Genomic DNA, 23,173 nt, shown 5'->3' with positions numbered 1-23,173 from the left:
TTATACTAGGAGGAAGATTTTCTCCAAAAAAGTGTACAGAAAGAGTTAAAGTTATGTTTTTATGTGACCACACCCAAAAAAAATAAAAAAAATTCGGTTCATTCGGTATGGGCTGTTGTCGGTTCGGTACAGGGCCATTCGGTTCGGTATACCGGTTCGGTTAAGTATTGTGGCACCCCTAATGAACACACCTCCATTTGCACATTTTCTCAGCTTGGCCTTTTTGGAAAAACAATAATGTTGCAATGCATTTAGTTAATAAACAAAAACAAATAATGGTGAATGTGGTATAGGCTACTTATTTGAATCATAGAATTGTGGGACAAGAGAGGATAGCATATGGTAATTAGGTCATCAATCATGTAATTGATTGATTAGTTTATTTTCGATTGATTGATTAGTTTATTTTCTGCCCAACCCTCATGGGTTTATAAGACACCATTTCAAGTTTACAGCATGTTTTACAATATAGTCATACATTCAGTTACACAGAATTATACAGAATATGTTGTCTTGTTAATGCCCAGGATTTGAACCCAGGTCTCCCACTTGAAAGTCCAACATCTCTTAACCACTAGAGCAGACCAAAGAGATATCTTTATGAATTGGGGAGGCCACCAGCCTGAGGCAGTGAGTCTCCCTGCTACACTTAAAACCAGGAAAGCATTTCGTGTCATTTTAGATTTTTTAGTTCGCTTTTCAAAAACAGCAGACATGCAAGCTCACAGCTTGTAGGTCTACATCTGCTATTTTTGAACATCTTTGAAAAATATTTAAAGTATGAGACAAAGATACAGCCTATACATCAGTGGTCTTCAACAGGGGGTCCGGGACCCCTAGGGGGTCCTCCAAATCATATAAACTTTTTTTCTCCTTTTTTATATTAACCACTTGAACCCTAGTGTCCTTATTCTGCGAACTTTTGCCAAAAATAGCAGATCTACAAGCTCACAACGCCTCGCAAAGAGGTTTGAGGGGAAAAAGAGCAGACTAAGTACAGAGTGAAAGGTCAAGTTTAATAAGTATTGACAGTTCAAGTGGTTAAATATCTGAAAACACAAATTGCCATGAATCCAAAATATACTGATGATTGTTCAAAAGACGAAACTACGTGGATCGAGGAATCTAGTGGGGGTCCTTGCTTCATCTCTCTCTATAAGGGGTCCTTAATTGGCCTGAAAACTTTGAAGACCCCTGCATGGCCTACAGATTATCACAAGTCAGGGCCCACTTCATATAGAAAAGGCCCAGTTCTCCTCCTGCGGTCTGCTGTTTTGGGCCATAGATGGGATGCAAGGGGAGGGGCCTCAATATGGGGCGTGTCTGTATAGCAGCCTACTGTAGTAGTTTACAGTTGAACAGTTCATTCATGCTTTTTCTGAGTGTGAGTGTGACGAGTGACACCTGTTAGCTCTCTCTCTCTCTCTCTCTCTCTCTCTCTCTCTCTCTCTCTCTCTCTCTCTCTCTCTCTCTCTCTCTCTCTCTCTCTCTCTCTCTCTCACACACACACACACACACACACACCACGCTGTCAGTGTCAGCTGGGAAAATGAGCGGACGGGTTGGAGATCTGAGCCCCAAACAGCAGGAGACTTTAACTGAGGTTGGTTGGATTAAAATAATATCAGCCTATTAATTCAACTTTATGAAATGCACTGATTATTTCTGTGCTGCACAGCCTGCTCTGAATTCTTGGATGATGTTTGGAGGAAAACAGAGCTAAGCCTTGGTTATTAAAGCCTAGAGCTACACATTTTAGCGATTTGTTGATGGGCTATTATTATGCCAATTAAATCGAGTTTTACATAAAGCATTAGGCTATAAAGTGAAAATCATATAGCTCTGTTGAAGTTTTTTTTTTACTCGGCTGTTATCAAGGACACGTTATGAATGTTGCATTTACTATTTAGTTTAACACGTTAGGCTATTATAGGCTATGTCATCAATAACTTCTAAATTCCATCCTCCCCACCACCAGTTTCGGGAAAGAATTGCAGATATTCTTGCAGACCTTCCATCTCAACATGATCCCTACCTGCTCCGCTGGCTCAGGGGTGAGTTTGTTCCATCTATAAACAATAGGCTACTATTAGAAATTAATCTAGGCTAATCTGCAATTATTACAGTGTTTTGCAGACTTTCAGCTTTTGGAGTTGGGTGGGGGTGGGGGCCACAATGCATTGCGACTTGAGAGCTTGTAGATCAGCTATTTTCACTGTTTTTTGAAATAGGGCATGAGTTCATAATAATTCATACAGAGTTCCGACGGTCATGAAATTCCTGGAAATATTTTGAAATTAGAAAAATATTTTTCCAGTACTGGAAAAGTTTTGGAATTGATCAAGGGTCCTGGAAGGTCCTGGAAAAAATATCTATATGCATTGTCTTTGGTTATTGATTTTGTTAATACCTCTGAAATGACAAATTAAACATTGGCCAAATTGTCAAATATTAGAGGCAGAAATTGTGAAAATAGCCGATCTACATGCTCACAACGCCTCGTGTTGCGAGGCGTTGTGAGCATGTAGATCGGCTATTTTCACAATAGAAACGTGTTATACAAAATTCCTCAACTCTTAGTGCTCGTCAGGGTGCCCGGGTCCCCAGTTAAAACATGATTATTTCAGGGGTCACAGCCTGAAAAGGTTGAGAACCACTGGCATACACTACCTGTCTTTGGGCATTGCGCATAGGAGTAAGCGACTTGTTATTGAGCTGAATTGTTGTTATATAGTCGTGGAAATCGGGTTAAATATTCTGGAAAAGTTTTGGAAAGGTTTTGGAAATGAATTGGTAAAAATGTGTGGGAACCCTGTTCATAGTGTATTTATGTAACACTTTATGTAACTCTCTTTTGGGTCTCGGCTGAAATAGTGTGGGAACCATGTGTTGTGGGGTAGCAGGCTCAGGGGTGTCACAAGGGGGGTGGGGGGGGGGTGGGACTGAGTAGCTAGGGCCCAAGGTGGAGGGGCCCTAGTAACTTTAGCTATTGAAAATGTGCCGCGCTGCGAGCTTGTAGATCTGTTATTTTTGAAAACTTGTGAAAATGTGTGCAAATCTTTGAATATATGTATTTTTTAAGCGAACATTTGTAACTCAAATTTTGCTTCTGGGGGGTCTCTGGAACTAAATATTTTGAGATGGAGGTCCGTGGCCAAATACATACCATTTTGGGGGTCCTTCACATGAAAAGATTTGAGCTCCACTGACATCGAAACATAGGTTTTTCAAAAAAACCTTAGAAGGATTTGAAATATCCAAAGATTGTCATGATTTTTCAAAAATAACAGATCTACAAGCTCGCAGCGCGGCACTCGGTGCCGCGCTGTGAGCTTGTATATCTGCTATTTTTCAATAGTTAAAGCACAGGGGCCCCACAGTGAATCCTTGTACCCAGGGCCCAGAATGTGGTGCGACACCCCTGGGTAGCAGGCTACATACAGTATGGCCTATTATGCATGTCTATTAGTGGTCTATTCATATGTAGTTGTGTGTACTAATTGAGGAGGCCTACTTTAATTGATTATTGGAGTTTGTTTACAATAGGCCCCACTTCCCCCTCACACACCACCAGCCTCAAACAATTAAACAAAAAAATCAATTCAAAGGAGCTTTATTAGCATGAGAAAACATACTGTATGTTTACACTGCCAAATGTAAAGTGATAATGAAAACAATTTAAGGAAAAAATGGGGAAAGGATTATAAGATTTTGTTAAACAGAACTATGTCACATTGCAATGTTATACGCCCGCCTATACTGTACATCAGGGTTCCCCAATTAGTTTTCCCCACGGGCCGAATTATGTCTAGGGTACCAAGCCGAGGGCCACAACATTGCAGGGGGCGATGGCGGCGTTCCCGCTACTCCAGCGACAGTTCAGATATCGTCGTTGTCGGGTGAAAATCTTGTATGTCCAAAACCTTTCGTTTTGCATTTATCATTTTAAAAATGATTTAAACTAGTGAAAACAGCCGATGCGTTGTGTGCTTGTAGATCTGCTGTTTTCACTACTTTTGTGCGACGGCCTTGTATGATTTGGGAAAGAGCGTACAAATTTGGAGATACGAGGTTTCCACCTGACAACGACATATAATAGTGTTGTTACTGCTCTTATACCACCATTATTACTGGGGCTGGTGTGGGCCATGCTGTACATGTTGGCAATGGTATGGAGCTTTTTGAAACATATAGCTTAAAATGAAACATGTCTACTTGCACAATATGGACAACTTTATTATGGGCAATGTTTCGGTCAATAGACCTATACTTCATGCATCTGCTGACCAGTAGTAGCACTAGCATCACAGATTCATGCAAAAACAAATACAACAAATCGCAGAAATCTTTCGAGGCTTTGCAGTCACTTTCGGGACAATTAGCAGCCTTTTCCCCTCCCAGGCTCAGATGAAACTCAGTTGTCACGTGTCACGTGTGTAGAAAGCAAAAAGCATGGGAACAGGACAGGTTCCATTAAGCTGAGAGAGTCATGAAGGCGTGTTGACAGGCAGAGAACGCGTGTAGTTTCAATGTTGCACCATTCACTCTGCCCCCAGGCAGGCATTAAGGAGCTCTCAGCTCTCTCACTGTATGGCAGGTAGCTGTAGGTATCTGAAACATTTTAACGCATGGACACCTGAGGCCGGTTCTGCAAATGAACATGATTTTCAGAACTATTTGTATGCCTTTATACCTTTATTATATGTCTCAGTCTCTCAGTCAGTGTTTAAGGGCTATTTATTTTATTTTATTGTAGAATACGTGTTAAATTGCTCTATTTTCCCATCATTGCTAGAGCGTTTGCTCCGTAACAAGGGGCCCTACCATCTCTCCAGCTTTTAGTAAAACAGAAAATCCATTTTCAGGCTGGGATACCAGTTTCATCCAATGAGTATAGAGAACTCATACATCATAGAGGATAAACACATGACATTGGAAGTTATGAAACAAAGAAATTAGCTAACAAAACTGTAATTGGAAGAGTTTATATGTAAGCTGATCAATGTGTTTTTTTTCCCCCCGGATTGGATGAAATTGCTGACCCACCTGGCTGGAAATGTATTTTCTGTTTAGAGCTCGGATAGACAAGGGGACCACTGTACTATCAGAATACAGAGCTTTATGTTTTACCCCCCCCAAAAAATATATAGCATAATCAAATCAAAAATCACTTACAGCATCTTTAGCAAGAAAATATGACATGAGTTTTTTATCTATTTTCCTTTCAGTTTAGGTCAATCTAGGGTGACAATATTCATCCCCTCAAACCGGGATCCTTTAAATCAATGTGCATGTTTGTCGTGCACAAGCATGCCCATTCATGCACGCGCACATGTACATATACCGTACACACCATAGGTGTTGCATACAGGCAACGACTGACTGACAAACATCATACGCAGCGTTGAGTTCAGACACACAGTGCATTTGTTCATGTTTTCTGATTGGTTAGGTGAGCATGATTATAATATATATGCAACCACTGAAAACAACTGTAGTTTTTGTAATTATTATTATGGCAAAAACTCAAAATCAATTTGTAGTGAATGTGGACATAGTGTTTAGTGTTTTAGAGATATTTGTTGGGACTCAGGATGTGCAGCTTTGAAAGCAGGACAATCCCGGCCAAAGCGGGACATTTGGTCAGCCTAGGTCAATCTAGACATTAGACTGTGGTTCCTTTTCTCTGAGCCATGTTATAATTAACCCACATGTTCTCAGAGGACCATCAGGTCACAGTTTGTTCCTATTTTCTGCCCTTGTTCTGAAAGGAAAACATCCCCCCCCACCCCAATGTGTGCCACCTCATTAAACAAATACTGGAAAAGACACCACAAAGAAAAAAGAGAAAGAAAAAAAAACATCAAAAAAGCCATCTCTTTTATGCTTTATTGCAGTGGTTCTCAACCTTTTCAGTCCGCGACCAGGAAAATAATCATATTTGAACCGGGGACCCCCCCACCCTGACGAGCACTTGGAGTTGTAGGACTTTGAGGCATTACATTTAGTTTAACACGGTTCTATTGTGAAAATAGCCGATCTACATGCTCGTGAGGCGTTGTGAGCATGTAGATCGCCTATTTTCACAATTTCTGCCTCTAATATTTGACAATATGGCCAATGTTATTTTTTAAATTTATTTACAGGTATTAAAAGGGTCTTAAAAGTCCTTAAATTGTCACGTTAGAAATGTAGAGATGTATGTTGGTTTGTTTACTGTTGAGTGAACAATGTTTCACATTAAGCTAATCATCTGGGGACCCCCCAAAATAATTTGGGGATCCCGACCCACAGGTTGAGAACCACTGCTTTATCGTTCGAAGGTGACTTGCAAAAGCAAACTTCTACCAAAATAGCGATGCCAGGTTGAAAAGTGTGATTAACTCACACAGACGGAAAATCAAAAGGGGATACACTTTGTCTTTCACTACAGTGAAGATGTTTTAAAACTGTGTGTGGAAGTGTGGTTTGTGTCAACCTAGTGTAGGGTGTAGGGCAGGGGTCTTCAACAGGGGGTCCGGGACCCCTAGGGGGTCCTCAGAGTTACTATAGGGGGTCCTCCAAATCTTTGTGTGATAGATTTTTTCTCCTTTTTTATATTAACCACTTGAACCCTAACGTCCATATTCGGAGAACTGCAGCCAAAAATAGCAGATCTACAAACTTGCTGTGAGCTTGTAGATCGTCTATTTTCGGCAAAGAGGTTTGGTGTAGAGGGGGAAAAGAGCAGAGACCGACGGTCTTACTGGTAGGTAATGACGGCTCAAGTGGTTAAATATCTGAAAACACAAATTGACATGAATCCAAAATACACTGATGATTGCGCTGTCAAATTATGAAACTATATGGAATCTATGATAACGTTGTGGGGGTCCCTGCTTCATCTCTCGCTCAGTTAAGGGGTCCTTGGCCTGAAAACGTTGAAGACCCCTGGTGTAGGGTGTTCTAGTCACCTTTTGGATGAAGTTTGGCGCAGATCAAGGTTCTGGGCTGTTCTTTTGAAGCAGATAACAAACCATGTTTGCCTGTCGTGTGCCTTTCTGCTGCCCCTCTGCACTTAGGACCGTGTTTGCTCAGCCACACAGAATAACAAGGGAACTGAATTCCACTTCAGTCCACCGCGCTTGTTCCACCTACAGTATGTCAGGGTGCAGAGTAGAAAGGTGGCCACATGTTGACTCGAGCCATGTGGTTACCTGTCTTTAACAGGTCTCCTTTGTGATTTTACTTTCCACTATGTGACTATGTCACCTGTGCGGTTACACAACAGTATTAGGTGTAAGAAAATACCTTGGAGGTAAATACCAATGAAGTCACTACACCAGGCACGTGCACACATAGACATCAAGAGACCCTCATAGACCCTTTTATCCGTCAGTAAAAAGTGCCCTCTCCAGACCACGAATGCAGTTTTTTTACTATGGTGAAAGAAATACAAATGTCCTCTTTCCATGCCATACCTGAAGGCAGCATTCAAGAGAATTGCCTTGTCCAAACTCTCCTGAAATTGAATGCAGCATCTTATGTTGAAAGAATTGCCATCTCTGTGTAGAAAACCATGCCGTTACGCCACATCTCCAGTATTGACTTGATTATGCTTACCGGTAGTTCAGTTTGGTATCAAGCACTGAAAATAGCCGATCTCCAAGCTCACAATGCATCGCGCTGCGACGCGTTGTGAGCTTGGAGGTCTGCTATTTTCAATATTTTCGCCAAAAGGCCCTTTTTGAAATGTCAGTGCCCCAGCAAAACGATTGATAGCTAAAGGAACCAAATTGACCCTTACTGGTCTCAGTTTCACAACTCTGATAGTGTGCAAAATGGAACCAAATGGACCCTCACGGGTCGTACACTCTCAGAGTTATGGGGATAAGCATATCCCAAACTGGGAGGTCCTTGAAATTAAAACGTTTGGGAACCACTGATCTATAGAACATGCATGCTGTCGAGGGGTGAGTCGAGTGGGAGTGTGGGAGGACACGGGTCTGTTAATGATCAGTGGTGTATTGATTTATCCGTACCCAGGCCTGAAGGTTTCTAGGAAGGTTACATCAATAATAGTTCAACTGGCCTTCAACCTACCGTACGTCAATGATTTGCCTTCCTAGAACAGGACAAACACATGCATCTGTGCCAGGATCATCACTATACTATGATTATATAGTAGTAATAGTAGTGGTAGTAGTAGTTGTTGTTGTTGGGGTATTGTCTACTCTACAGTATATTTGCACAAATATAGAAAGTTTTCAGTTTATTTATTTTGTTAAATTAACACCCTACTCGATCACACTACAGAGTCACACAAAAGCATCAAAAGTAACAGATCCACAAGCTCGAAACACGGTGTGATGCGACGTGTTTTGAGCTTGTTTTTGATATTTTTGAATTTGAAGCCTATTAAAAAAAAACCTTTAGTACAGCACCAGTGGAGCAGTTATGGGGTTAATTAAGTGCCTTGCTCAGGGACACATAGACTGGGTGCCATGGGAGTCTAACCGGCAACCTTCTGGTTCCCCTGAGGGCCTTTGTCCAGTCCACCCACTCATCTATGGTCCTCCTGACTATTGTTTAAATCAGTAGTTCTCAACCTGTGGGTCGAGATCCCCAGGGGGGCCAAAAAAGAGAGCTTGTATATCGGCTATTTTCAAGTCATACTAAATGTATATCATCAACTTCTAGAAGTCCAAGTGCTTATCAGTGTGGAGGGGTTCCCAGTTCAAATATGATTATTTTGGGAGGTCATGGCCTGAAAAGGTTGAGAACCACTGGTCTAATTACTGTACTTCTCTATGGCTCATTATGTTTCATAACAATCTTTTAGATCAATGCTGTGACAAGATCCTTAAAGGAGGACTTTGCCACTTTTCAACCTATCTTCATATAATAGGTCCTCACTAATGTTTTTGCAAAAAAAAAATCTACTCGGTCCAAGTCTCTTAGGAGAGCTGTGGGAAGTTCAGAAATTCATAGTCTTGTGACATCATCGTTTGACAGATTTCTTTTTAAACAATATTTTTGAAGAAATCATGAAAAGATATTCATGAACAAAAACTCCCGCACTCTGCTCTTGCTCAGCTGCTCATCTTTATTTTAGTTGACAGACGTTTCGGTCCCCCTGGACCTTCTTCAAAAGACACTTTTGAAGAAGGTCCAGGGGGACCGAAACGTCTGTCAACTAAAATAAAGATGAGCAGCTGAGCAAGAGCAGAGTGCGGGAGTTTTTGTTCATGAATATCTTTTCATGATTTCTTCAGTATTCACAGTCCTACGCACCTGCACCTGAATCTAGTGGATGTGCGAATACTTCCCCTACATAAACAATATTTTTGAAAAAATATTTTTGATTTTTATTATCGCAAGAACAATAGCTTCCACTTTAACATTGCAACTTTTCAGGAATAGAAAGCCTGCATTTTCTATTAGTTTGGATTCCCCATTGACGATGTCACAAGACCATGGATTTCTGAACTTCCCACAGCTCTCCTAAGAGTCTTGGACCGAGTAGATTTGTTTTTCTTTTTTTTGCAATTTTATTATGAACATTAGTGAGGACCTATTATATGAAGATAGATAGGTTGAAAAGTGCTTTAAGTTTCATAAAATGCGTCAATATACCGTGACCTCTTTCTTTATAGTCACTGTGTTTCTTATCTTATATTCAGATTCAGAATGAAAAAATAAATAGTCAAAGTAATGATGATGATGATTATGAATTTTTAAATGATATATGTGATTATCAGTGTGTATTCTTTAAATTCTCATCAGGATTTGTCTCTCTTTGCAGCCCGCAACTTCAATGTTCAGAAATCGGAATCCATGATCAGGAAGGTAAGACGTCAATTAGTTGTGATCTGCTACAATGTGTATCACATACTAGTATGAAGGATTGTCTTTACAGGTGTATATACTGTAGTGCAGGGGTTTTCAAAGTGGGTGACGGGGCACCCTGGGGTGCCGCGACGGCAGTCCAAGGGTGCCGCGAGATAATTTGATAATATTTGGAATTTATTTGGACACTTGAAAAAATATTTATTATCATTTAAAACTTGAAGTACAAAGTTATTTTCAGTCAGTTCTAACCAAAATGGCTATTATCTCAACGTTTTCCTCGCAACATAATCACTAAAATATCGTCACTATCGGGCAGAAACCTCGTATCTCTAAGTTTCAAATGTGTACGTCTTTTGGTAAAGCAAAGCCCTGCTTCATCATACAAGACTGTCGCACAAAACTAGTGAAAACAGCCGATCTACAAGCACACAACGCCTCGCATCACAAGGCGTTGTGTGCTTGTAGATCTGCTGTTTTCACTAGTTTAGTACATTTTATAGATGATAAATACAAAACGAACGGTTTTGGACATACAAGGTTTCCACCCAACAACGACGATATGCAATAAATATATAAGGTGCTGGGAGTGAAAATTATAATGTAGGGGTGCCTCAGATTAAAAAAAGATTCATGGGGTGCCCTGAGACAAAAAAGTTTGGGAACCCCTGCTGTAGTGTAGTCACAGTCCCTGTGTGTGCATCTGTATTTGCTGTTTTGCATTGTTGTGGTCATTTCATTGTACTTTTCTTCAGTGGTTTACATTGTGAATACTGGTTGACATGGTGTTCCTCTGTGCAGCACGTGGAGTTCAGGAGACAGATGAAAGTGGATGCTCTCCTAACGGACTGGCAGCCTCCAGAGGTACGGTAGCCTATACTACACTATGCATTTATCAGTGTCACAATGGAAACATCATTTTCTTTTTTTTATAATTTTTATCCCACGATTTATTTTGTGACCCATTTTTTCACCCAGTGCCAATTGCCTATGTAATCCTGGGCTCTGCTCTCCCTCTGCCGTGCCTGGGGAGACAACGGACTGACCTCATGCTTCCTTCAGTGCATGAGGAGTCCAAGTTGCTTCTTTTCACCTGACAGGGGGGATTTCCCTGGTTTGGACGTAGTGCGTGGAAGGAACACGTTATTCCAACCAGTTCCTTTCCCCTCCATCAGGCGCCCCAGCTGGCCAGGGGGAGGCAGTATAGAGACCAGGATTACTGCATGTTTTTGTGAGGGTATCTACCCTAGGAGACACGGGGAGAACATGCAAACTCCACAAAGAAAGGCCCTATCGCCAACCCCACCTAGGGTATGGGTGCTGATGACGCAGAGAAGGGAACACGCCCCCAGCGCCCACAGTGTCCCCACGGCGGGAATCGAACCCAGGACCTTCTGGAAACATAATTTTCAAGCTCTTAAATAAATCAATAACTGACTGGTGATTCCACTGTGTTACTCTGAGCAGCCATCAGTTGGGTGAAGCTGTAAAAGCAACCTCACATTCCTCCAGGGACCAGTAAATGCTCAATGCTCAGTTACATTTCATTATGATTCTGCCAAAACACAACAAGTTGTCTCAAGACAACTTTACATGTAGAGCAGTGGTTCTCAACCTTTTCAGGCCGCAACCCCCAAAATAATCATGTTTAACTGGGGACCCCCCCCCCCCCCCCCCCCACACACACACACACACCCTGGCGAGCACTAAGAGTTGAGGCATTACATTTTGTATAACACGGTTATACGTTGAAAATTGACGATCTACATGCTCACAACGAGCATGTAGATCGGCTAGTTTCACAATTTCTGCTTCTAATATTTAACAAATAGGCCAATGGTTAATTTGTCATTTTAGAGGTAGGACTATAATTAAAAGTCCATAATTGTCACTTTAGAAATGTGCAGATACACTCTATACACTTAAACTTTATGTTGGTTTGTTTACTGTTGAGTGAGAAAACAATGCACGATGCACATTAAGTTAATCATCTGGGGACCCCCAAAATAACCCGACCCACAAGTTGAGAACCACTTCTATGGAGCAGAGAGCAGCCCCACCCTGAGGAAACAGGGGTTAGGGAAAACATCCCCTTTCCTGGAAGGAACAAAACGTGCCTCTTCTTTCCTGGAAGAAACACATTCTATGGTGGGCAGCCATCTGCCTCTACCGCTGGGGGGCGGGGAAGAGAGAGAGAGAGAGAGAGAGAGAGAGAGAGAGAGAGAGAGAGAGAGATACAAGTTACAACAACGGCAGTGGTGTAAAGTAACTAAGTACTCAAGTACCTAAGTAAAATCTTTTGGTATTATTTTTACTTTACTGGAGTATTTTCCAATCTCAGAGGCAAATATTGTACTTTTACTCCACTACAATTATTTGAAAACTTGAGTTACTTTGTAGATTTAGATTATTATTACAAAACATAAATTACTCACTTCAGCCCTGTACACATTTCGGCCATTTGAAAACAAAAGATCTACAAGTTCCATCACGTGGCATTGTGAGCTTGTGGATTTACTTGCAATAGTGAGCCTGCTATTTTCACTACTTCGTAAAACCTTTTTCTTTTATGGAAATTATTGACTTTGGGGATTTTTTTATGAAATACTTGCTGGAAATGTTGTTAACTGATAAAAAGTTGTGACTTTGTTTTTGTTTAAAAAGTTTTAAATATTTTGAAATAATATATTATTATTATTTGTATGTAGGAAATGAAAAAAAGGGGATATTGACTCGTAGAGGGTTAGGGTAGATCACTAGTGTGTTTGGTGTGATGATGATGGTGTTGTGGTGGTCCTCACTCCCCAGGTCCTGGAGAAGTACCTGTCTGGCGGGCAGTGCGGGTACGACCGGGAGGGCAGTCCCATCTGGTACGACGTCATCGGACCGCTGGACCCCAAGGGTCTCATGCTGTCAGCCAGCAAGCAGGACTTCATGAGGACCAAGATCAGAGACACAGAGAGGCTCTGGAGGGAGACTCAGGCCCAGTCCCACAAGGTTAGAGACAGGGAGACCCAGGCCCAGTCCCACAAGGTTAGAGACAGGGAGACCCAGGCCCAGTCCCACAAGGTTAGAGACAGGGAGACCCAGGCCCAGTCCCACAAGGTTAGAGACAGGGAGACCCAGGCCCAGTCCCACAAGGTTAGAGACAGGGAGACCCAGGCCCAGTCCCACAAGGTTAGAGACAGGGAGAGGCTGGAGGGAGACCCAGGCCCAGTCCCACAAGGTTAGAGACAGGGAGAGGCTGGAGGGAGACCCAGGCCCAGTCCCACAAGGTCCTGAGCTGCATTTATTTATGGATTATATACAGCAAGGGTTATTGATCAATTAAAGGTGTTTAAGGAATCAGGAATGCATCGGTGTCATCCACTTTAACCATTATTTTTTATACTTTGGCTATTAAAAAATATTAAAACATATTTTTGAAAATGTGTGCAAATCTTTGAATATATATTCTTTTAAAGCAAACATTTTTAACATTTTTTAACATTTTGCCTCTGATGGGAGGTCCCTGGAACAAAGTATTTTGAGATGGGGGGGTCTGCGATCAAATACATATCATTCTAGGGGTCCTTGACATGAAAAAATTCAAGCACAACTAATAAAGAAACGTGTATGTTTTTCTGAAAAACATTAGGATTTGGAATACTTTTTTAGCTATTAAATGGGTTAAGGCATTTTTGATGCTCTGTCTAACGTTGGTGTGTGACGTCTCTGTCTATCTGTCTGTCTGTCTGTCTGTCTGTCTGTCTGTCTGTCTGTCTGCCTCTCAGCTGGGTAAAAACATCGATGCCATCACGCTGATCTATGACTGTGAAGGCCTGGGCATGAAACACATGTGGAAGCCTGCCATCGAAGCCTATGGAGAGGTACACACACACACACACACACACACACACACACACACACACACACACACACACACACACACACACACACACACACACACACACACACACTTCCCTGTCATTTCACACTGCCACACCTACACGCAGAGCAGCACTGCTTTCATTGGCTTCAAGAGCTCACGCACACACAATATTGAATAATGTTGGTCGAGACGAACTTCATTCAAATTTCTCAGTCAGTCTGATGCGTGCGCTCAGCGTGATATTTGGCGTGTTTTGCCGGATCGTGCTAGACGGGCTGCACGCAATTCTCCATTGGGAATGAATAGGACAACACACAACACACACGCAACACGCGGCCAGTGTGAATGAGCCTTTATAAAGTAGCTCTAAAGTACCTCTCTCTCCTGGCCAGATTCTCACCATGTTTGAAGAGAACTACCCTGAGGGACTGAAGAGGCTGTTTCTGATCAAAGGTGTGTGTGTGTGTGTGTGTGTGTGTGTGTGTGTGTGTGTGTGTGTGTGTGTGTGTGTGTGTGTGTGTGTGTGTGTGGTTTGTGTGCGTGCGTGCGTGCGTGCGTGCGTGCGTGCGTGCGTGCATATGTGTGTGTGTGTGTGTGCGTGCGTTCGTGCGTGGCTTTATTACAGTGATAATTATGTTTATGATATATGAAATATTTGCCCCTTGTTTCATTTCATGTACTTCTTTCTTATCCTTTTACCATTAATTGTACAGTTTACAGTTAGTTTAGGCATTTAGCAGACGCTTTTAATCCAAAGCGACTTACAATAAGCAGATAATATATCACTATTATAATAAACAAGATACCATGTCAGAACATCAACAACAATATAACAAATGCATATGAATATCAATCTAAAAAAAAACAATATAATCAGTAAAGAAAAAAAAGGATTCTAAAAAAAAAAAAAAAAAGAAAAAACTAAAAACAAATACTTGTAGTTCATAGGCATCTCAGAGAGAAAAAATACATAATTATACCAACTTTCCAGGGGGTCCTCAGCAAAATTAGGAACAGTTTGAACATGTAATCATGACAAATCTTTTTACAGGGGTCCCCTCCCTTGATCTGTGTTATTCACAGTTTTCCTCACTTGCTTTGTATCTCTGTCTTTGCCACACAGCACCCAAGATCTTCCCTCTAGCCTACAACCTCATCAAACACTTTCTGAGTGAGGAAACGCGACGCAAGATCATCATTCTGGGAGGTAAAGATGACTGCTTTTATCCCACAGCAGGACAAAACAACAAACAAACACTGTGTATCATTATTTTATGCTTTAACTATTGAAAAATAGCAGATATACAAGCTCACAGCGAGTGCCGCGCTGCGAGCTTGTAGATCTGCTATTTTTGAAAAATCGTGAAAATTTGAATTTTGACCCGACTCTATAAGTTTCTTTTGAATCCTTCTAAGGTTTTTTTTTGAAAAACCCATGTTTCTATGTCAGCAATCTGGCCGGCCATCGTCAAAGAAAAGGTCCTTTTCACTTAACTGGAGCTCAGTTAGTCTGTTCTTGAGAGACTACTATGTCAGTGGTTCTCAAACCTTTTCATGTGAAGGACCCCCAAAATGATATTTATTTGGCCACGGACCCCCATCTCAAAATATTTAGTTCCAGGAACCCCCCAGAAGCAAAATTTGAGTTACAAATGTTCGCTTAAAAAACACATATATTCAACAAACAAACACTGAAACATGTTCACAGCCAGGCCTGGATTGTCATCATTTTAGGGGCAAGGCCACTTAGCCATTGGTGTTGTCCATTTTTTGAGGGCACAAAGTCCAAATGCCAGGGCAGGAAGGCCATCAAATAAAACAAGATTTTAGTCCATTGAAAGAATTTGTTGAATTTTAAGGGTTAGGGATGATAACCTAATCTGCAGTGAAATGGATAAATTATGGTATTTACAATTTGATCCATGCTCAGCCCTGCACCAATCAAAGTCACTGGATTGGTTTAAAGATGGGGACTCAGGGGAGTTAAGATTTCAGAATCTCAACAAAAGACACTGGTGTCTACTGTACATGGCAAGAAAGAGACACTGGTGTCTACTGTCTACATATTGACCAGAAAGAGACACTGGTGTCTACTGTCTATATTGACCAGAAAGAGACACTGGTGTCTACTGTCTACATATTGACCAGAAAGAGACACTGGTGTCTACTGTCTACATATTGACCAGAAAGAGACACTGGTGTCTACTGTCTATATTGACCAGAAAGAGACACTGGTGTCTACTGTCTACATATTGACCAGAAAGAGACACTGGTGTCTACTGTCTATATTGACCAGAAAGAGACACTGGTGTCTACTGTCTATATTGACCAGAAAGAGACACTGGTGTCTACTGTCTATATTGACCAGAAAGAGACACTGGTGTCTACTGTCTACATATTGACCAGAAAGAGACACTGGTGTCTACTGTCTACATATTAGAGTTCTCAAATTCTGTCCGAACCCGACCATACCCGAACCCGACCGACATTTAGGGTAGGGTAGGGCCTAAAATGTATGCTAATTAGTCAGGTCGGGTAGGGCCTCGGGCTCAATGAAAATAGAAAATATTTATTTGTATTATTTTATTACTATTACTATATGAGAGACCCGACCCGACCGACGTTTTCGGGCCGGGTAGGGCCTAAAATGTATATTAACTAGTAGGGCCGGGTAGGGCCTCGGGCCTGCCCAGTTAGGGCCCAGTTAGGGCCGGTCCTTAATTTTCTACTACATATTGACCAGAAAGAGACACTAGTGTCTACTGTCTACATATTGAGAAGAAAGAGAAAGAGGAGAAAGTGGTACAGTCAGCTGGGGCATTAAGGCCACTGTGGCCACTGGTTTGAGGGCAGAGCACACGAGCGGAGTGGAGAGATGACAAAACCCGCTCCGCGCTCCAGAGGGCTCTTGTCCCACTCGCTCGTCGCTCTGGTCGGCCACCGGGCCGCTCCGCTCCCCGCCGCTCCGTCGCTCAACTTGATTTTCGCATCTCTCGCTCCGCGCTCGCTCCATGCTCCGCTCAGTCGCTCGCTCACGCTCAACTAAAAAACGTCTCGCTCCGCTCCCCGCACCGCTCGCGCTCCACTTCGCTCGTATGCTCTGTTTGAGGGGCACAAGGCCAAGCTGAGGGGCAACGGCGGCCATGGCCTTCATGGCCTCTGTGAAATTTCCTGCCCTGTTCACAACGATTGTTAGATTGTGTTATTTCCCTTGTGTTTTCAGGTAACTGGAAAGAGGTGTTACAGGAACACATCGACGCAGACCAGCTTCCTGTGGAGTACGGAGGGACTCGAACGGACCCCGATGGAGACCCTCGCTGCCGGACCATGGTGAGAGCTGTCCCCATCTTTTACAATTCAGACATTAAACCATTCAGAACGGGTACACAGTATTGTGTATCATTATTTTATGCTTTAACTATTGAAAAATAGCAGATATACAAGCTCACAGCGCGGCACCGAGTGCTACGCTGCGAGCTTGTAGATTTTTGAAAAATCGTGAAAATTTGAATTTTGACCCGATTCTATAAGTTTCTTTTGAATCCTTCTAAGGTTTTTTTTTTGAAAAACCCATGTTTCTATGTCAGCAATCTGGCCGGCCATCGTCAAAGAAAAGGTCCTTTTCACTTTACTGGAGCTCAGTTAGTCTGTTCTTGAGAGACTACTATGTCAGTGGTTCTCAAACCTTTTCATGTGAAGGATCCCCAAAATGGTATGTATTTATTTGGCCACGGACCACCATCTCAAAATATTTAGTTCCAGGAACCCCCCAGAAGCAAAATTTGAGTTACAAATGTTCGCTTAAAAAAACACATATATTCAAAGATTTGCACTCATTTTCACGACTTTTCAAAAATAGCAGATCTACAAGCTCGCAGCGCGGCACTCGGTGCCGCGCTGTGAGCTTGTATATCTGCTATTTTTCAATAGCTAAAGTATAAAATAATTAAGGCCCCTCCACCTCCTTGGGCCCTAGTAACTCAGTCCCACTTTCCTACCCCTTGTGACGCCCCTGGCTGTCCCTATCTTTCAACCTGATTCAATTTACAATTTTGACATTTATAGATGCTCCTATCCAGAGCCACTAACAATAAGCGAGGTAAACGCACATCAAATGCAGAGAGACAGTGCAGTTCCTCAGTAAACTCTAGGATCATTGGTAAACTGAGGGCTTTCAACATAAAAAAGACAGTAAAAGTTCTTACTTGGGATGTTCCTTTTAGGCAGGGTGTTTAACTGTACTTGTACTGTACTACATTTCAATTCTATTGACTATACTTGTACTGTTCTCCATTTTTGTCTAATGCAATAATCAATCAAACCAAGAACATAGCATCAGTCTAAACAATATGCTATCAAAATAATAATCTGCACATTGAAACTATGGGGTACCAGCATCTGTTGAAATAACATGCTATCTAAATTACTTTTCAACCGTTGCATAAGTCTGCATGGTTGTCAAGACTAAGTCATGTGCTAAATTGGTGAGTCTGAAGATTACGGAGTACAATTTGGAGTGAATCTGTAGTTATAAATGGTTTCTTGTCCACAGGTCTTATTAATATGTGTTATATGGTTACAGATTAGGTATGGTGGTACAGTTCCCAGGTGACTGGTCCTATTAGGTTTTATTGTGTGGTTACAGAGTAGATTTGTTGTTAGGTTGCCCAGTTTTTATTATTAATATGTTTTATTGTATTTACAGATCAGGTACGGTGGTGCCCAGGTCTAATTAAGTAAGGGATAACGACAGACTGATAACTCCCCGAGGCAAAATCAGGCTGAAGGGATTTTTATTTCTCGAGAACGACCAAGGAGCAAGTCATTATCCCGCTTATTACCCGGCTACTCATTCAAATGTATAATTTGACTCGAAACTAAAAACAGTATTTCCTTGTTTACAGACTGCTGAAAGTGTTGCGCTGGGTGTCCCCCCCAGTGCAACATGGTCGCCTTGGAAAACAAGGAAGTGCTGACCAAATAGAATCCATTTTCTGATACTGCATCGTCTATTTCTCGCTTCAAATATTTTTAAAAGCATTCTTGAGAGCAACGTTTAGTTGTAAATGACGCTGTGTGTTTGTTTACGTGGCTGACATGTTGGATACGGCACTAAATTCACGCAGTGCAGCCTGAGTGCAGCAGGTGCTCTGAGACTTTGATTAGGCATCGGTCTGTTATAGAGCGGAGCGGCCTGTTATCAAGAAATAACAGACCGTTGATTTCAGCGATTGACCAATCAGTATCAAGCATTCAACCAAGCCGGATAATAATATGTTTTATTGTATTTACAGATCAATTATGGCGGTACAGTGCCCAGGTCTTTATATTAATATGTGTTATTGTATTTACAGATCAATTATGGTGGTATAGTGGCCAGGTCTAATTAGTATTATTGTATTTACAGATTAATTATGGCGGTACGGTGCCCAGGTCCTACTACGTGCAGGACTCCATCAAGGTCCAGTATGACAGCATTGTGACCGTCAGCCGAGGCTCCTCCTTCCAGCTGGAGTATGACATCACCAAGCCCAGCAGCATGCTCAGGTAATATGTCACTGCTCACTGTTCCATCTGATGGCTGATAAAGGCCCCTCTCGGACCCACATGTCACATCATTTAAAGCTATACTGTGTAAGATGCTCAACTAGTGGTCAGTAGCCCTATAGCAAACCGCGGTCGCGTCCGCGTCTTTCGTCCGTTTTTCGTACCTTCACACCCCCGCGTCTGCCTCCACCTCGCCGAGAGCTATCTTTAGAGGGGTCCCTGGTTCCTGTGCGTTCAGGCATTCCGGAGAAATGGACTCCTTCACCCTGCCTGGTAGGCGACATTACCTTTTGACACACGGGCGACTACAAATATGGCCGCCATAGCGACCCCACTTCAAGATGCGCTGTGATTGGCCGGCAGTGTATAACCCTCGCTGTGATTGGCCGGTAGTGTGATGACGTAATTTTGCCGGGAAATCCCGCCCCTGTCACGGCTAAGTAGAAAACAGAAAAGAGAAGGCTTCAGAAGCTGAAAATAACGGAGTGGGGGTTCTAAAACTTTAGCGATTTAACAGTTAGGACAATTTTAAGATTTGTTTTATAAAAAAAGTTACATGGTATAACTTTAACCTCAGACACGTTTAATCGCTACTGTGGGCTTATTGTGAACATACAGCGGAAATAGCTCAACGTGGCCCAACGCAACGTGAACTTGTACAGTAGATTGTCTATTTTCTGCAAAGATACCGTAATTGCCGGACTATTAAGCCTCTGCTTTTTTCCCATGTTTTGATCCCTGCGGCTTATACAACGGTGCGGCTTATATATAGATTTTTACAGCTAACGGCCAGTTAGTTAGTTTTACAATGGTCTTTAAAAAGGATTTATATATAGATTTTTACAGCTAACGGCCACCAGGGGCGCTCTAGCAGGAAGTAGGAAGGACACCTGCGGCTTATAGTCCGGTGTGGCTTATATATGTAAACATTTGTTTTTTGTTCTAAATTTAGCTGGTGCGGCTTATATTCAGGAGCGACTTATAGTCCAGCAATTACGGTATATATTTTTAAAGATATGTTTTTGGGCTTTTATGCGTTTATTGATAGGACAGTAGACTGACAGGAAATGGGGAGAGAGATGGGGAGTGACACGCAGCAAAGGTAGTCGGCATCGGGAATTGAACCAGCGACACGCTGTCAGGCTACAGTACACTGAGCTCATGTGGTATGCGCCCTGACCAGTAGGCCATAGCAGGCACCCCCTGTAAAGTTATTTGGTGTAGAAGGGAGGAGGCTAAGGATAGCCCCCTGGGGAACCCCCGGTCAATGATATACTACTGTATATAGGGTGGATTTACTGTATTGTTCGAGTGTGGGGGAAAATAATTCTGTATTTTTCTCCGGGAGATGTTTACGTGAACACCCATGATTAACGTCAAACATTTAGTGTCACCAGGCGTATATTCCATTTCTACATTCACAGAGAAAAACATGGCTTTAATAAATTGTACAAGCGTAGCCACAATTTAATAAACATTTTTAATTAAATAATTTGGGCACAATGCTGGTATCGGCAACAGGGTTAACAACTCAAAAATATACTCTGGCACACGACACCGTCATCCAACAAAGCATTACATGGCGCTCCATTCTCTCTCCTCCGTACAGGTGGCAGTTCACCAGTGACGGGGCAGACATTGGGTTCGGGGTGTACCGGCGGACCCAGCCTGGTGACAGCCAGAAGGTGATTGACATGACCCCGGTGCTGCCCAGCGAGCGCTACAACGCACACCTGGTTCCAGAGGACAGCTCACTCACATGCCACGAACCTGGAGTCTGTGAGTAGTAGTACCATACACAAACACATGCCACAAACCTGGAGTCTGTGAGTAGTAGTACCATACACAAACACATGCCACAAACCTGGAGTCTGTGAGTAGTAGTACCATACACAAACACATGCCACGAACCTGGAGTTTGTGAGTAGTAGTATGATACACAAATAAATAGGTAAATAGCAGATGCTCTTAATTTACAGTAAACAAGGAAAACATCAAATGCATAGAAATAATCATCTAGGATCATAGGTAAACCAAGATCATCAGTCTAAAAAAAAACTGAATATTGAAAAATCTATAATCTGTACATTGAATCTATACACACTATTATAGGATGCCAGGTCTACACATGACACAACATGCTATCCTATCCTATTCTATCTAAATTACATTTTCATAAGCCTGCAAGGTTGTCAAGGCAAGTGCTACAGGCTAAGGTGAGACTCCAGGCTACGGCGGAAGTTGAAATAAAGACATTTTGTTTTTATTACAAAATACTTTATATGACATTTTTGAATCTCGCCCCAGACAAATACACAAATTACCATTAGAAAACTAAAACCAACGCTAAAACGAATAACATCTAAAAAAAAAACTGAAAAAAGACTTCAAAGTACAGTCTCATGACAGTACAAATCACTGGTACAAGGTCAACTAAAAGAAGATCCTAGTAAGCGTTTCGTTTTTATTTACACAGGAACCACTTTATGTATCTCATATAACATTGAAAGACAGACGGATATATTGCTAATTAAACACCTCCTGAACGTTGTGTCCTCTCCTGGGTGCAGATGTGGTGTGTTTTGACAACAGCTACAGCTTCCTGCAGTCCAAGAAGGTGAGCTACAACGTGGAGGTTCTGTCTCCACCAGAGGACCAGCAGCACAACCAGAGAGGCAGAGGAGACCGGAGGCAGAGTGCAGGCCAGGTTTACTGAGCAGCAGTGGTGGGAACAGTACTCCTTAAGTGTTTTACTTCAGGAAAAGTATCAATACTGCAATGTAGAAATACTCTGTTACAAGTAAAGGTCCCGGAATTCAACATTTGTAAAAAGTACAAAAGTATTGGTGAAAAATACTGGACCAAAAGTAGAAAGTACTCATTATGCAGAATGTCCCATTTCACAAGTTTTTCAAAGCTCACAATGCGACACATTGTGAACTTGTGGGTCAGCTATTTTTAAATGGAAAAAATGTATATACTGTGTCTGTAGAGCTGAAGTGATTAATGTATGTTTTGTAATATTAATCAAATATAGTATTAACCCATTTAGGCCTAGAATTATTGAATGCTTTAACCAGCGAAAAACAGCAGATATACAAGCTCACAGCGTGGTAGAGTATTAAAATACTCTAACACGCAGATTCGTAACATTTTTTATATTCATTAAAATTGCTCCAGATTGCATCATTTACATGATCAGTGGTTTAGCATTGTGTTGATGGACTCCAGAACATCTGTGCTACATCAACGGGAAACATGTTGATGAATGAATGTATAGCCTTATCAAATAACATTGAATTAACAGTTTCTTGTATACTTACATAATTGTTCAAATTGAACAAAGATATCAGGTGCTGAGTTTTTTTGTTTTTTGTGTTTGTTTGTTTGTTTGTTTTTATCAACATGAAATTGTATAGTTGCCTTCATGTGTTTAATTATCATTGTAAATAAATGTGGTGTCAGTAAAATTTTAATATGAAGACTATTGTACTAGGAAATCAATGAAGGACGTCAATAAAGGTAATTGTTTTACCACTTGTAACGATGCATTTTAACAGCGATTCGATACATATCAGATATCACGATACATGGTTGACGATACGATACATGGACGATATTGGTTCATTCATGGTGATACGATACGATTCGATTCAATGATTTAAAATCGATATAGTAACTATTTAGCAAAGAAATTAGATCTGTGTGAAAGTTGTGGATAGTGCAGGTTTTTAAGGGAAACATGTATTATTATGGATATAAATAAGTAAACACAGTGATTATCTGCCAAATACATGGTCATTGTATATTGACAAACCTGCACGTTGACATGAACCCAGAGAAGATTACACACATTTTCTTGATAGACCATTGTAGCTATATGGAAAGGAAAAGTAATTAAACCCCTCCTTTAAAGTTTTTCTTCTT

At 41.6% G+C, this 23,173-nt stretch overlaps 1 protein-coding gene across 1 annotated transcript; it reads left to right on the top strand.

Moving 5' to 3' along the window:
- Nucleotides 1–1,472: 1,472 nt before the first annotated feature.
- sec14l7 (SEC14-like lipid binding 7) lies at nt 1,473–22,790 on the top strand. Its single transcript, XM_080743299.1, has 12 exons — nt 1,473–1,603; nt 1,979–2,054; nt 9,785–9,828; nt 10,630–10,692; nt 12,637–12,825; nt 13,602–13,697; nt 14,092–14,152; nt 14,823–14,906; nt 16,923–17,029; nt 19,107–19,246; nt 20,856–21,025; nt 21,817–22,790. The coding sequence occupies exons 1-12, from the start codon at nt 1,550–1,552 to the stop codon at nt 21,960–21,962; spliced, it is 1,230 nt and encodes a 409-aa protein (XP_080599425.1). The 5' UTR covers nt 1,473–1,549; the 3' UTR covers nt 21,963–22,790.
- Nucleotides 22,791–23,173: the final 383 nt, after the last annotated feature.

This window comes from Nannobrachium achirus, assembly GCF_963921795.1.
Source record: "Nannobrachium achirus genome assembly, chromosome: 15".
NCBI classification, from domain to species: Eukaryota; Metazoa; Chordata; class Actinopteri; order Myctophiformes; family Myctophidae; genus Nannobrachium; species Nannobrachium achirus.
This window is presented reverse-complemented; position numbering and strand designations above follow the sequence as displayed.

Excerpts from the sequence above, each read along its gene's own strand:
- sec14l7 (XM_080743299.1), top strand. The coding sequence starts at position 1,550 with ATGAGCGGACGGGTTGGAGATCTGAGCCCCAAACAGCAGGAGACTTTA. Across the intron at positions 14,153-14,822 it reads GAGGCTGTTTCTGATCAAAG|CACCCAAGATCTTCCCTCTA; the intron begins GTGTGTGTGTGT and ends TTTGCCACACAG. Across the intron at positions 17,030-19,106 it reads ACCCTCGCTGCCGGACCATG|ATTAATTATGGCGGTACGGT; the intron begins GTGAGAGCTGTC and ends TTGTATTTACAG.